An 11,980-nucleotide genomic window follows, 5' to 3' on the forward strand; every position below is an offset into this window, starting at 1 on the left:
CCTCCCGTTCGCGGGATCGAACCTCGGGCGCTGTCCAGTGTTTTCTCTCCCTCTGCTCTGTGGTTCTGTTAAAGACTCTCATGAACACCAGAGACACTGAGGGAAGCCGTCTCTTTGTTTTGTTGCCTAAACCCAGTGGTGGGCCGTCAGGGCCTGCAAAGCCTTCTCTGCTGGCCTAAACAGAATCACAAAGTTAGAGCTATTTTATAATTTAATAATTTTTCTTAAATACACTACATGTATCATAATTTATACAAATATTTTTCCCATTACCTTATGTTCTCATTGCTCAGCTACTGTGTTCCTCAGCTGCTCTGCTTCAGTGCAGCTTGTTTTAAGTAGAGCTTTTATCCAATCAGAGTTCACCTCTGTGTCTCTAGGTAGAAGAGAGGCCCCAGGCCTGCAGACTCACCAGTGAATCCATGTGCAGGTTAAGTGAATGGAGACGATGTTGTTGATTGTCATAGTCTTCAACCAATCAGATCTTCAGTTTGACATGTTGGGCGTATTCTTTGACACGCCAGAGCGGCCTGCTGGCCCACAAGTACGTCAGCATTATGTGCAGCTCAGTTTGCAGGTGCAGCTCTGCAGTGAGGTGCAGCGTGCGCTATGATTGGTCAGTGGGCGAGCACGTGACTATTGTGAAACGAAACTTAACTTGCCAGCAGAGCTTAGTTGGAGTATAAGAGTTCAAATTGAAAGATATGGAAGAAATTATAACATTTTTAGGGTTTTGCTTGGTGTAGTTTATTCTTTTTTTTACCTAGCTTTGTTTTTTCAACACTCAACGGCTGAATAAGGAGGAGCCCTGGATCTATGCTAAAGCTCTGGGGATGACACACATACAATATTTAAATCACACTCACAGAATGTACAGAAATTTGAAAAAAAACAACAACCCATCTAAAAACAGTGCAAATGTACAACGGTTAAATGTAAATGAATATATTTATGTTGGTCATAACGTCCCAGAGTGACGCCTCATGTTGTCGAGCTGTCTGTCCCGAGGACCCTCCACAGAGTCAGAACCACCACCGGCCACAGGACGGTTGGAGGTCTGTGCAGCAGGAAGCCTGTGGAGCCTTTACAGCTCTTGATGCGCTCTGGACAGGAAGAGAGAGAGATTTTAAACTCGGCAGCATTTATTTTGCTGCACGCTGTTGCTCTGAAGAAATATGTGAAACAACGTTCAAATCACGTTCAGGCATCTTAGTTACTAGTTCAAAGCTAAAAAGCTGTATATCGGTAGTTAAACATAAAAATAAACAGACATATCTCTGTATAAAAGGGTCGCATGTAAAAAAAATCACACGCATGTGAAACGCGAATTAATGACAGTTTAACGTTAACCATCAGAGTGTAAATAAAGTTTAACGTTAACCATCAGAGTGTAAATAAAGTTTAACGTTAACCATCACAGTGTAAATAAAGTTTAACGTTAACCATCAGAGTGTAAATAAAGTTTAACGTTAACCATCAGAGTGTAAATAAAGTTTAACGTTAACCATCAGAGTGTAAATAAAGTTTAACGTTAACCATCACAGTGTAAATAAAGGTTTAACGTTAACCATCAGAGTGTAAATAAAGTTTTAACGTTTCTAGTCTCTGATCTCTGATCATGTTTCATTGTAAACAACCAATCAGAGGAGAGCTAGTAACGTTAGCAGCACCGCTAACGGCTAACCAACGGAGGTTCACTTCAGTGACATCATGATGCCTTCAGGCTCTGCTCAGTGAACATGAGTACTGGCTGAAGGTACATTACAACGTCATCATGATGTGTTCACATGGCATCTGTAAAATGTAGTTTTAGTGATAAACTTGAATGAATCCAGTAGTTTGAAAGAGATGTTTTCACATGAATATAAAACAGATATTAGAGATGAATTATGAGCTGTTTAACTTCCCAACACGAGCTCTAAGCACATTATTATACATCAACAAACATAATAATGAAGAGATTTATTTTAATCAATAAAAATACAATCTTTTATTTCCCTCATTTGAATTGTGTGTTTTTATGAAGAAAAAAACAGTTTTGATGGTTTACTGACTTCAGAACATTGAAATGATTTTTGGGACAATGGCAAAAAATAAAATAAATATTCTGGATCCTTGTAGACCAGCTGCTCTAATCAAACAACTATATGGATCATCAATGATCAGTAATTAGTATCAGCGGCAAAAAGACGTGATCGTGGGTCTTTAAAAGTTATATTTGCTCCCTCTTTTCTGTTTTACTGATCTGATCTGTGATACGATCCGAATCAATAAATATAATAAATAACCATTCACTAACTAAATGTGTCCACAATAGGGCTGCTAAACCTGCTGCTGGGCACACAATGCTGAGGAAAGACGTAATACTTGAAGGTAATACTCACTTTTTCCTTTTTGTATACTGTAGTCGATGGTGATTTGCTTCTCTTCCATCCTGTCCTTTCGCGTCAGTGTGCAGTTGTAAGTCATGGGTTTATTGTTGTACAGCACAAAATGGTTCGGGATTGTAATGTTGCAGTTCTTGGATTGGTTAGCCGGCAGGAACCCGTCTGAAGTCGAATACTTACAGGAGAAGGTCGGCGAGCCCTTACAATTTGGATAACGGCACTGCAACCTTCAGTAGATCAAAAATCGTATGGTTACTTTTATTTGCAAGGCACACTTTATTTAATGTCAAAGCCAAAAGCAAATGCAGAGCAAGTTGAGTTTACTGAATGTGAGAACTGGTACGATGTAATGAGGAGACTGGGCTTCAACCTGAGGCTGCTGTTGGAGGTGCATGCAGTCAAAATGCCGAAATCCCCCTGCTTCAAGCTCCAAGTGGAACCTGCAGACAGACGGTATCTTATAAAATCATGTCGTAGTTTCTCAGACGTGCATCACACAATTCCACTTCTCTCAGCACCACAGTGTCAGATAGTTTAGATAATTGTTTAAGATTCTATTTGAACCAGATGTTAAACGCACCCTCAATATCTCAAACCCAGTATTTTATAGTCAAACCCGAGAGCTGTCTCTTCCGGTGTCGGACTTTATTTCGGAAAAATTATGAACAGCAGTCCAAGGTGAGAGATAAATATATATATTTTTTATCCTGTTTGAATTGTGCCATTAATTACACAGATGATGTTTGTCAATTTAAAAGATCATTTTGCTCAGTTTGTCGTAGTAACATTTAGTTTCAGTGAACAACATCTTCCACACGTCACCAACACCAGCATGGCCGTTAGCTTAGCTTTGCTATCTTTTAAATTGACAAACATCACATGTGTAATTCATGGCACAATTCAACGGGATCAAACATATATTTTGGCTATCGTACATATTTTGCTTGCGGTCAACAGAGGGTTAATTACTCCTTTTAAAGAACCTTTAAAATATCAGAGCCGGACGACATCATGTTTTTTGATCAAATACTCTTCAATCAATGATAAAGCAACAACAACAACAACAACAACAACAGAAGCACACGGACAAGAGCACAACAAAAACAAACTCAATAGTGTAACAGTGATGTAATCCAATCTCTCAGATCCGATTACGGGCGGTTCTGCTGATTGATCAGCTCGTTAGAGGAGCAGCAGAACCCACTCAAATGTTGTTAGTGTCCTCCTGAATCTCAAAGCTACAAACTCAACCGCCCACAGCCGCTCACATCAACCGCTATAATCACACATCATGCACGATACCTCTGAAAAATAAACTAAATCTTATATATTCTTTTATCAGTTTAAATTCAAATCCACTTTCTCTGGTTTGCGGTGAGCTTACCTACGAGGAGGAAGAGAAGAGACAGAGAGATGTTCATCTTCCTGATCCAACTTTTGACAAAAAACAAAATGGTACAGTCAGAGTGTGGAAATAAAATATTATTATTATTACATTTGGTCCAAATGATGCAAAAGTCCTTTCATCATGACAAGAAAAACAAATGTAAACATGATTCAGTTCTGGCTGTTTAGTTGGTGGAGGTGGATTTAAGGAATAAAGTGTTCAGATTAATATGTATCATTATTGATCCTTCCCTTCCCAAGAGCAGTTTTACAAGCTAAAAAAAATCATTAAATGAGAGCAACCATTAGACTTTAATGGGAACAGGAAGCCAGTTTGAACCCAGCTGTCACACAACATGTAACAATGAAAGCAACCTTCAACTGATCCAACAGGTCTCATGCAGCGTGTTCAGTGAATAAACAAAGTGTGCGTGGAGTGTAAATGTATTTGAATGTCTTACCGTTGACTTGTTCTTTTCTCCTCCGTGACTGTGGACGATGGCAGTGATCATAGAGTCGGTGTGATGGGCAGGGCAGGATGAGGGAAGCAGCTGGAGCTGGAGGGTTAAAGTGCTGCTGCACCGCACGGTACACACTGTTGCTGGTCTGAGGTCTGTTGGGGATTGCTGATGTAAAACTATCATGTTTTTTTTTTTTGCAAGACACTTTCAGTCAGACATTAAAATGTTCAGTGTTCTGCAGAGGATAATTAGTGTCCAATGTGCATCTCTGGAACTGTATTTAAGAAGTAAACCAGTGAGCTAAACCAGTGAAGTCGGTCTAGTGGAAAAACTGGCTTTATGAACATGACACCTGCTGCTTTGGTGTTGAATGAATGAGTCTGTACATTCTTCATTAAAAGCTCTGTTTTTCTGTCTACTTCTCTGTTTTTAGAGCATAATAAATTGCTTTTCTCTGACTCATTTATTTCTCGTCCACAGACGAAGTCTTTGTGACGTCACTCATTGGTTTGTGGACTGATGATTTGAAGCCTTGTATTCCACCTTTTGGTCGTCGCCATCTTGTTTCTTTTGCAACCAGTGAACAGGAAGTGACCACATCTGGACTGAGGAGTATACGTCTCTGGTAGAGACCTGTCAATCACTGTGTAGCCCCGCCCCTAAAGCATCCCCTGCTTTATGGTCTGTGTGACTCTAAATGGACCATCATTTACTAAATGAACATCATGCTGTGTTGAAGAAGACTTGAAACTAGAGATTGAGACCATAAACTCATGTTTACAATGTTTACTGAGGTAATAAATCAAGAGAGAAGTAGAGTCATTTTCTCATAGACTTCTATACAACCAGAGGAGTCGCCCCCTGGTGGACACTAGAGAGAATGCAGCTTTAACACATGAAGCTTTGACTTCACTTTACCAAACTGGAGGTTGCCATCTGGTCTGGAAGAAGTAATAATATGCCGTATATATCTTTTTTTAGATTAAAAAAATATATAGGTATGGGGCTACACGACAATGAGTGATATCTACATGAATTATGAAGTAAAATCCACAAGCAAAGAGAAACAAAGGGAACAGAGCAAAGCTGACGAGACAAACACAACACAGGTGATACACAGAAAAACAAGAGGGGAAACCACAAAGACAGGAAGTCAAACAAATACAGAACACAGGAACTTCAAAATAAGACAGGAAACAGACTAAACAAAAACCCAAGATCATGACAACCTGCTATTTTGGTTCATATAGGTGAAGTGGGTAAAATCTATCTGTCATTGTAGAAAACTAATATCCATCATGCAAATTTTTACTCATATAATTTTCATCTTGTCACAACTGATTCTTTTAAATCTGTCTGAATTCACAATATCTACCCAACAATCATTTGGCTCATGCAAACTGCATGCTTTGTCAACCTTGCAACTGGAAATTAAGTGTGTTGCTAATCACGGGTGCATTAGGACTAATGTATATGGGGTTAGATTATGTTTTTCATTTCCTGGATCTCCTCCCCAAAGAGAAATTAGCAAAAACAGCCGCGCCTTGGAAAGTGGTGGTAAACTGTGAGGAAAAAGCTTCTCTGAAAAGAACAATGCTAATGGAACGGTACAAAAGAGACGTGGCCACAAACGGTGCCTTCTAGCGCAACAGATGCAAAAAAAAAAACAACAACCCATAAATAGTGGTGACGAGAAACACACTAACCTGGAGCTATCTGGAGATACATTAGATATCAATGCGCCAGGAAAAGCATTACTAAAGCAACGCTATAATGTTGCATTAAAAACACTGAAGAGCCCGAAACTTTAGGACCAGACGTCATCAATATAAAGTGCTAAACAGAACTGAGGTGAAACATGGTGAGGGCCAGAGGAACATCTCTTCTTAAACAAATATCATTTCCTCGTGCATGACGGTGGAATTGGCTTTTGCTTGTGCCGCTCATAAGAAAAAGAAAAATCTCCGGTAGAAACCGGTGATGGATTGATGGTCAAATCTGATCTGGGAGCGTCGAGACAACCAGAAAGGTTCTAGAAAGTTTTCTTAAAGTGCTTTCACAACCTGTTTGGTTCGTTTTAAAACAAACTCAGGTCCGTTTGCTCCGTAAGTCTTTTGGGCCGGTGGGGAGAAATTCAACAAGTTCTTCTCAAAATACCATGATACTGGGCTGGCAGTTTACAACCAAACCTTTCCCACATGTTCTTTGTCAAAGTCGCCGTGTGCCTCGTGCCTTTTGACCTCCAGCATGTCTTTGTATCCGTCCCGGTGTTTTTGTTGCTGTTACCTGTTCTGGATTTACCCGGACTTTCACGTTTGCCTGCCTCACAATCCCGTAAACCTATTGTCTGAGCTCATGGTTTCCATTGGGGTCATAAAAAGTCTTAAATTACATTTTCCAAGGTATTAAAAGTTTTAGCTTGTTTTCAATTTGTATATTTGTCCAGAGAGATTGTATACTAAAGTTTGTTTGTATTAAATAATTGTGTAGGTGCATAGTCCATAGACTTAAATGTTGTTTTACTTCTCAGTACGAACACTTGAATAGCCTTTATTTAAATCCTTATTTAGAGTCCTAAAAGTTGTAAAATGCACTAGTGCTGCAATCCACTGTACTGGGAAAAAGCTACCACCATCATTCAAGTCGGAAACTCGGTCAAGATTCATTTTATATAGACATTTGGATATCTTTCTGTCGCAAGCTCTTGTGGTGCAGAAGTTCGAGGTGGAGGTGTGAGGCGACACTTTTTACTCAAAAGTAGTCAGGGAGGTCATGATCAAAGCCTATCAATCAATTACAATTCGTCCAACTAATCTACCTGCGCAGAAAAACCTGCGACGATCATAACCAGTTCATATATGTTTTCCCCCGTTTGTGTTCTGATATTAATGGTTACCATCTTTTCATTGTTACTGGTGGAGTCCGCCTTTTCCAAACAAGATCCAAATGACCAACACATCCACAAGACACACAGGAAATGATGCATGCATTGTGTTTGTAATTTAATCTACTTGATGTAACACTCTCTGATCACTCTCCTACAGTCGCTGTCTTAATGCAAGCTCAACGCTTCCCATTGCTGCTGGCTCACCACTAAAGGGTTCAACTGGTGAACCATGCGGTGGATAAAAGGTTATCGGTAATATATTAGCAGTGGTATTGCTGAACTAGAAATGTGATACCTTGTTATGTTCAGTCATCTGTTGGGATGTTGCATGAGAAAGCTGTATCTTCGTGCATTTCAGGCTCATTACACTGGACACTAAGTCGAGTGTATGAAAACCTCCATCTTCTATTAAAGAAACACTACTAGACTAGTGACCCAGTCTCAACCACCAGTTGTGGAATTGACCAGAAGTTACTCAATGAGATGAAATCTATAAGGTTGTGCCCTTTACCCTGGCCCATGTGTTTAATCAGTCTCTATAAATAACTTTGAAGCCTCAAGGTCGATAGTACAACCACAGTCCCTTTCAGTAAACCTGAGTTGAAGGTTGTTTTTTTTGCACACGCCGTGATAACGCTTGAATTGTTTTGCAAAATTCTGTAGCAGAGAAAACTGGGAAATGGATTAAAATTTGACATTAAAAGCGTTATTTTCTCATCAACAACTATCATCTATGTAAAGACATAGTGGAGTAATGTGTCTCTCCCTCTGCGTGTGTTGTTACCAGAGCTTGTCCTCGCTTTGTTGACTCAGCTCAGCAGTCACCATGTTGAGAAGCAATCGAAATGCTTCCAATCTCATATGCAACAGATTAGAATAACTAATGAGTATGTAGTGGATATAGTGAGTTATTATATAATAGTATGTAATTCCATGGCAATCCATCCAACAGTCGCTGAGATGTTTCGTTACCATATTGTAGCCCTAGTTCCACAAACACAGGCGGGATAGGCACGTCCTAATTAGCCAGCTACGCTTGTGCACATTTTCAGTGGGCGAATGCAAGCTCGTGATTGGAGAAGAGTATTACCCATTGAGTCCAGTAGAAGGCGGAGTCTGTGTGAGTTAGAATGGTCTGGACCAGGTGGCAACCTTTGTCTTAAAACCGGCATTCTCTCTACTGACCAGCAGGGGGGCAACTCCTCTGGTTGTATAGAAGTCCATGAGAAAATGACTCTGTAATAGTCACACAGACCATAAAGCAGGGGATGCTTTAGGGGCGGGGCTACACAGTGATTGACAGGTCTCTACCAGAGACGTATACGGCGTCTCTACGTCACTCCTCCTCAGTTCAGATATGGTCACTTAACATCCATGGACTCAAGAATTGGTTTCCCTTTATTGAGGATGCACATGCAGCAATCACTACAACTGTGTGTGTGTGTGTGTGTGTGTGTGTGTGTGTGTGTGTGTGTGTGTTGTAGGACACAGTGGTGTCTCTTCAGGCTTTGGCTCTCTACTCCACTCTGGTGTTGAGTCCAGGAGGTTCAAGCATGGTGACTCTGGCACCATTTCTCAACACCAAGTGTGAGAAGTATGGACTTGTGTACTTGGGGAGTCCGGACTCCAAAGGACGGGAGGACACAAGCACACTTATTCTGCAATTGGAACAGCAGCGTACTTGATGACATCACCACCTCAGTATTTTTACAATCAAACTAAATATGACAACCCTGCTTTTTTCATTGTCATTTAAAATAAAATTAAAAAAGATATATATAATTGTATATATATATACATTCATTTATATATATATATTGATAAATATGTATACATAATTGTGTGTGTATTTGTCATATTTGGTTTGATTGTAAAAGTACGTTACAGTGAAGAACGAGACTAAACTCATTGTATAGATATATATATATATATATTATATATATGGATCAGATCCAGATTGCTGTATGCTTTGCAGACGAGGACAAACCGAGACGTCAATACCAGCGGCAAGTTTCAAAAAGACTTGCCGAGATCAGGCTGTTCTCGGCGGGTACCGTGAGCGCTGACCCCCCCCCCCCTCCGGTGCTGACGAGGTTTCACTAACAAGGACCACGCCAATAACAGTATGAGTTTCGGGAGGTTTATTGCATAACGGAATGATTGTTAGATTAGGAAGCGGAAGGGGTAAAGGGTTGAAGAGGGATGAAGGGATGTGGGGTAGGGATGAAGAGATGAAGGGATGTAGGGTAGGGGTCGAGGAAGAGGGATGAAGGGGTGTAAGGAAGAAGAACTGAGGAGGGTTTGTAGAAAGGAGGTTAGGTGATCGATGGGGGACCGTTGGTGTCTCGTTGGTGTCCGGTGGCTGGCAAGAACAGGGGGAACTGGTTTTTAGGTTGGATCATTTAAAAAAATCTAAATGTACTCTTGCTATTTTGCTCTTGCAAGATTACCGACACTATCTTTAAACGTTCTCTCTCTCTCAGAGGAACTCGATTCACAAACAGCCAAAATCCAGCCCGAGCTGAAGAACCAGTCGTTCATGAACACAAACCCTCTGAGCTGAAGAACCAGTCGTTCATGAACACACACCCTCTGAGCTGAAGAACCAGTCGTTCATGAACACACACCCTCTGAGCTGAAGAACCGGTCGTTCATGAACACAAACCCTCCGAGCTGAAGAACCAGTCGTTCATGAACACACACCCTCTGAGCTGAAGAACCGGTCGTTCATGAACACAAACCCTCCGAGCTGAAGAACCAGTCGTTCATGAACACAAACCCTCTGAGCTGAAGAACCAGTCGTTCATGAACACAAACCCTCTGAGCTGAAGAACCAGTCTCAGAGTCATGAGCTGGAACTGGATTAATATTAAAGAACTTTGATCTCATTTATAACACAGTGTGTAGGATCCACACTCAAAGCTAAGCTCCTCATGAATGAATATGAAGTCTTTACGGTTGAATCACGTAAAAACTACCGAGAGGAAGAACTCGTTCACTTCCTAATTCTTCCATTGACACAGTTCCACCGTGCAAAACATCACACATCACGAGTGTCACCGTAGTATTTATATCTTTACCGCAATCAAGTCCGAATGCTCCCAAACTGATCTGGACACTCAGTGGAGTTAGATAGGTGAACACAATTTATTGACACGTTTTTCTTTATGGCGTCATGATTATTACTGATAATGAAGATATGGAGTGATCGTACGAGAGCGGTCACCGGCTTTATTTACACACTTTATGTTGAGGTGATGAAGATGAAGATGAAGGTGTTGTGTTTTTTTTCCCACGTTGTTGATGATCAGCTTCTTTGACTTCATGACTCGTGTTAAAACTCAATACCTAACGGCTCGGTAACTGTTCTCTCTATCTGACTCGTGGTGAGACAGGATCTCACTATTAGGAACTCAGTGCGAACACACGAGAGATTGGTCTTCAGTTCACACAGATTTGTTTGCATCACAAAAGTAAAACCGAGCTGTCCGGAGTCAGCTCACTTCACAATAAGCTTGATCCCCCCCCCACAGGTTTTCTGCTCCGCTCTGAACTTTCACCTAGACAAGTTACACTGTGTCCCTCAGACAAGTCTCCTTCCCCACTCGTCTTCTCCTGATTTGGCCTCCGGCAGCAGGTCATAGTGAGCGGCTCCCGCTCTTCCCCTGCGTTAGAAATCTCGCCCGACTTGTTTATCAGCGTCACCCCCCCCTCGATCTCCACCCGGGCTCCAAGGCCGCTATACTAGACTCCCTGTCTCTTCCTAATCAACTTTGCATTACCTGCGTGTCAAACAATGGATACAAAGCTGAGGCGGCCAAAAGAGCACAAACCTTATAGATATGATTGACTTTACACAAATACATTTTTCTCCCACATTCCCCCCTTGAGTGACTCGAGTCGCTCATATGAGAAACATGTTTGAACCTCCGGCTGGTCTTCTGGTCCATGTACAGAGAACCACTCATGCATAAGGTGACAAGCACCTTCTTCAGAGGTTTGTTCTACCTTACTATACTGTATATGGGAACAACAATTATACGAACTAAATTATCACACATAAAATCAGACTACCATGACTAAATCAACTGAAATGACTGTTTCAATATCTACTTTTGTCACTTACGGTGACCGACAAAATACTGCAGAATAGGAAACATGAGACGAAATTTGATTTGAGTTTTGAGTTGGTTCATATCTTTAACAGTTGAAATGTGCTCATAGTTATGGCTCACTAGCACAAATAACACTGCTGGTTTGACTGTTTATGATGAAGAGAATGTATAAGTGCAAAGTAACGTGTGATATGAAGTGAAATTAAAAGTGTGAGAGGCATCCTTATTTGTGTAATGACGCCTCTCACATTTAATTCCTACAGTCTGGCTTCAGTTCACCATCTGTGTCTCCAAAATGTTCGTACGCATGGGTCAGAGTCTCCGTACAGGTCATCACATTCTACCGCCAAGTTGTTGTTGTTTATAGATAACATATGCGTAGGAAGTGGCGTACACAACGGTTATAAATGAGACCACTGGTCTTCTAATCACTACAAGAAGAGCCGCCCAAAAAGATCTTTCCGAGGGCCGTCTGTTATCTGGAGACAGGCCTACATACAACGCCTATATTTGATAAAAGTCTTTAGTTTTATTGTTGCCCAATTTTAAACAATAAGCACATTTCTCACTCACAAAATGTAAGGAGGTTGTGACATTAGATTTGCAAAAGAAATCATTCTATTTGGAACGACTCTTGAAGAGGAACAAGTTAAATCGTTTAGCAAATAGGATGGAATCCAAAATCCAGCCCGAGCTGAAGAACCGGTCGTTCATGAACACAAACCCTCTGAGCTGAAGAACCAG

The 11,980-nt window shown here is 40.9% G+C and overlaps 1 protein-coding gene across 1 annotated transcript; it reads right to left on the bottom strand.

Moving 5' to 3' along the window:
* Positions 1–903: 903 nt before the first annotated feature.
* On the bottom strand, positions 904–4,331 carry LOC306701410 (uncharacterized protein). The gene is made up of 5 exons (XM_079166707.1): positions 4,235–4,331; positions 3,772–3,821; positions 2,758–2,827; positions 2,385–2,614; positions 904–1,103 (listed from the first exon to the last, which is right to left on the bottom strand). Exons 2-5 carry the CDS (start codon positions 3,806–3,808, stop codon positions 982–984), a joined length of 459 nt encoding a protein of 152 aa, XP_079022833.1. The 5' UTR covers positions 3,809–3,821; positions 4,235–4,331; the 3' UTR covers positions 904–981.
* Positions 4,332–11,980: the final 7,649 nt, after the last annotated feature.

Source organism: Pholis gunnellus (assembly GCF_910591455.1).
Source record: "Pholis gunnellus genome assembly, chromosome: 9".
Classification (NCBI taxonomy): domain Eukaryota; kingdom Metazoa; phylum Chordata; class Actinopteri; order Perciformes; family Pholidae; genus Pholis; species Pholis gunnellus.

Excerpts from the sequence above, each read along its gene's own strand:
- LOC306701410 (XM_079166707.1), bottom strand. The coding sequence starts at position 3,808 with ATGAACATCTCTCTGTCTCTTCTCTTCCTCCTCGTAG. Across the intron at positions 2,828-3,771 it reads TCTTCTCTTCCTCCTCGTAG|GTTCCACTTGGAGCTTGAAG; the intron begins GTAAGCTCACCG and ends GTCTGTCTGCAG. Across the intron at positions 2,615-2,757 it reads ACCTCCAACAGCAGCCTCAG|GTTGCAGTGCCGTTATCCAA; the intron begins GTTGAAGCCCAG and ends GATCTACTGAAG.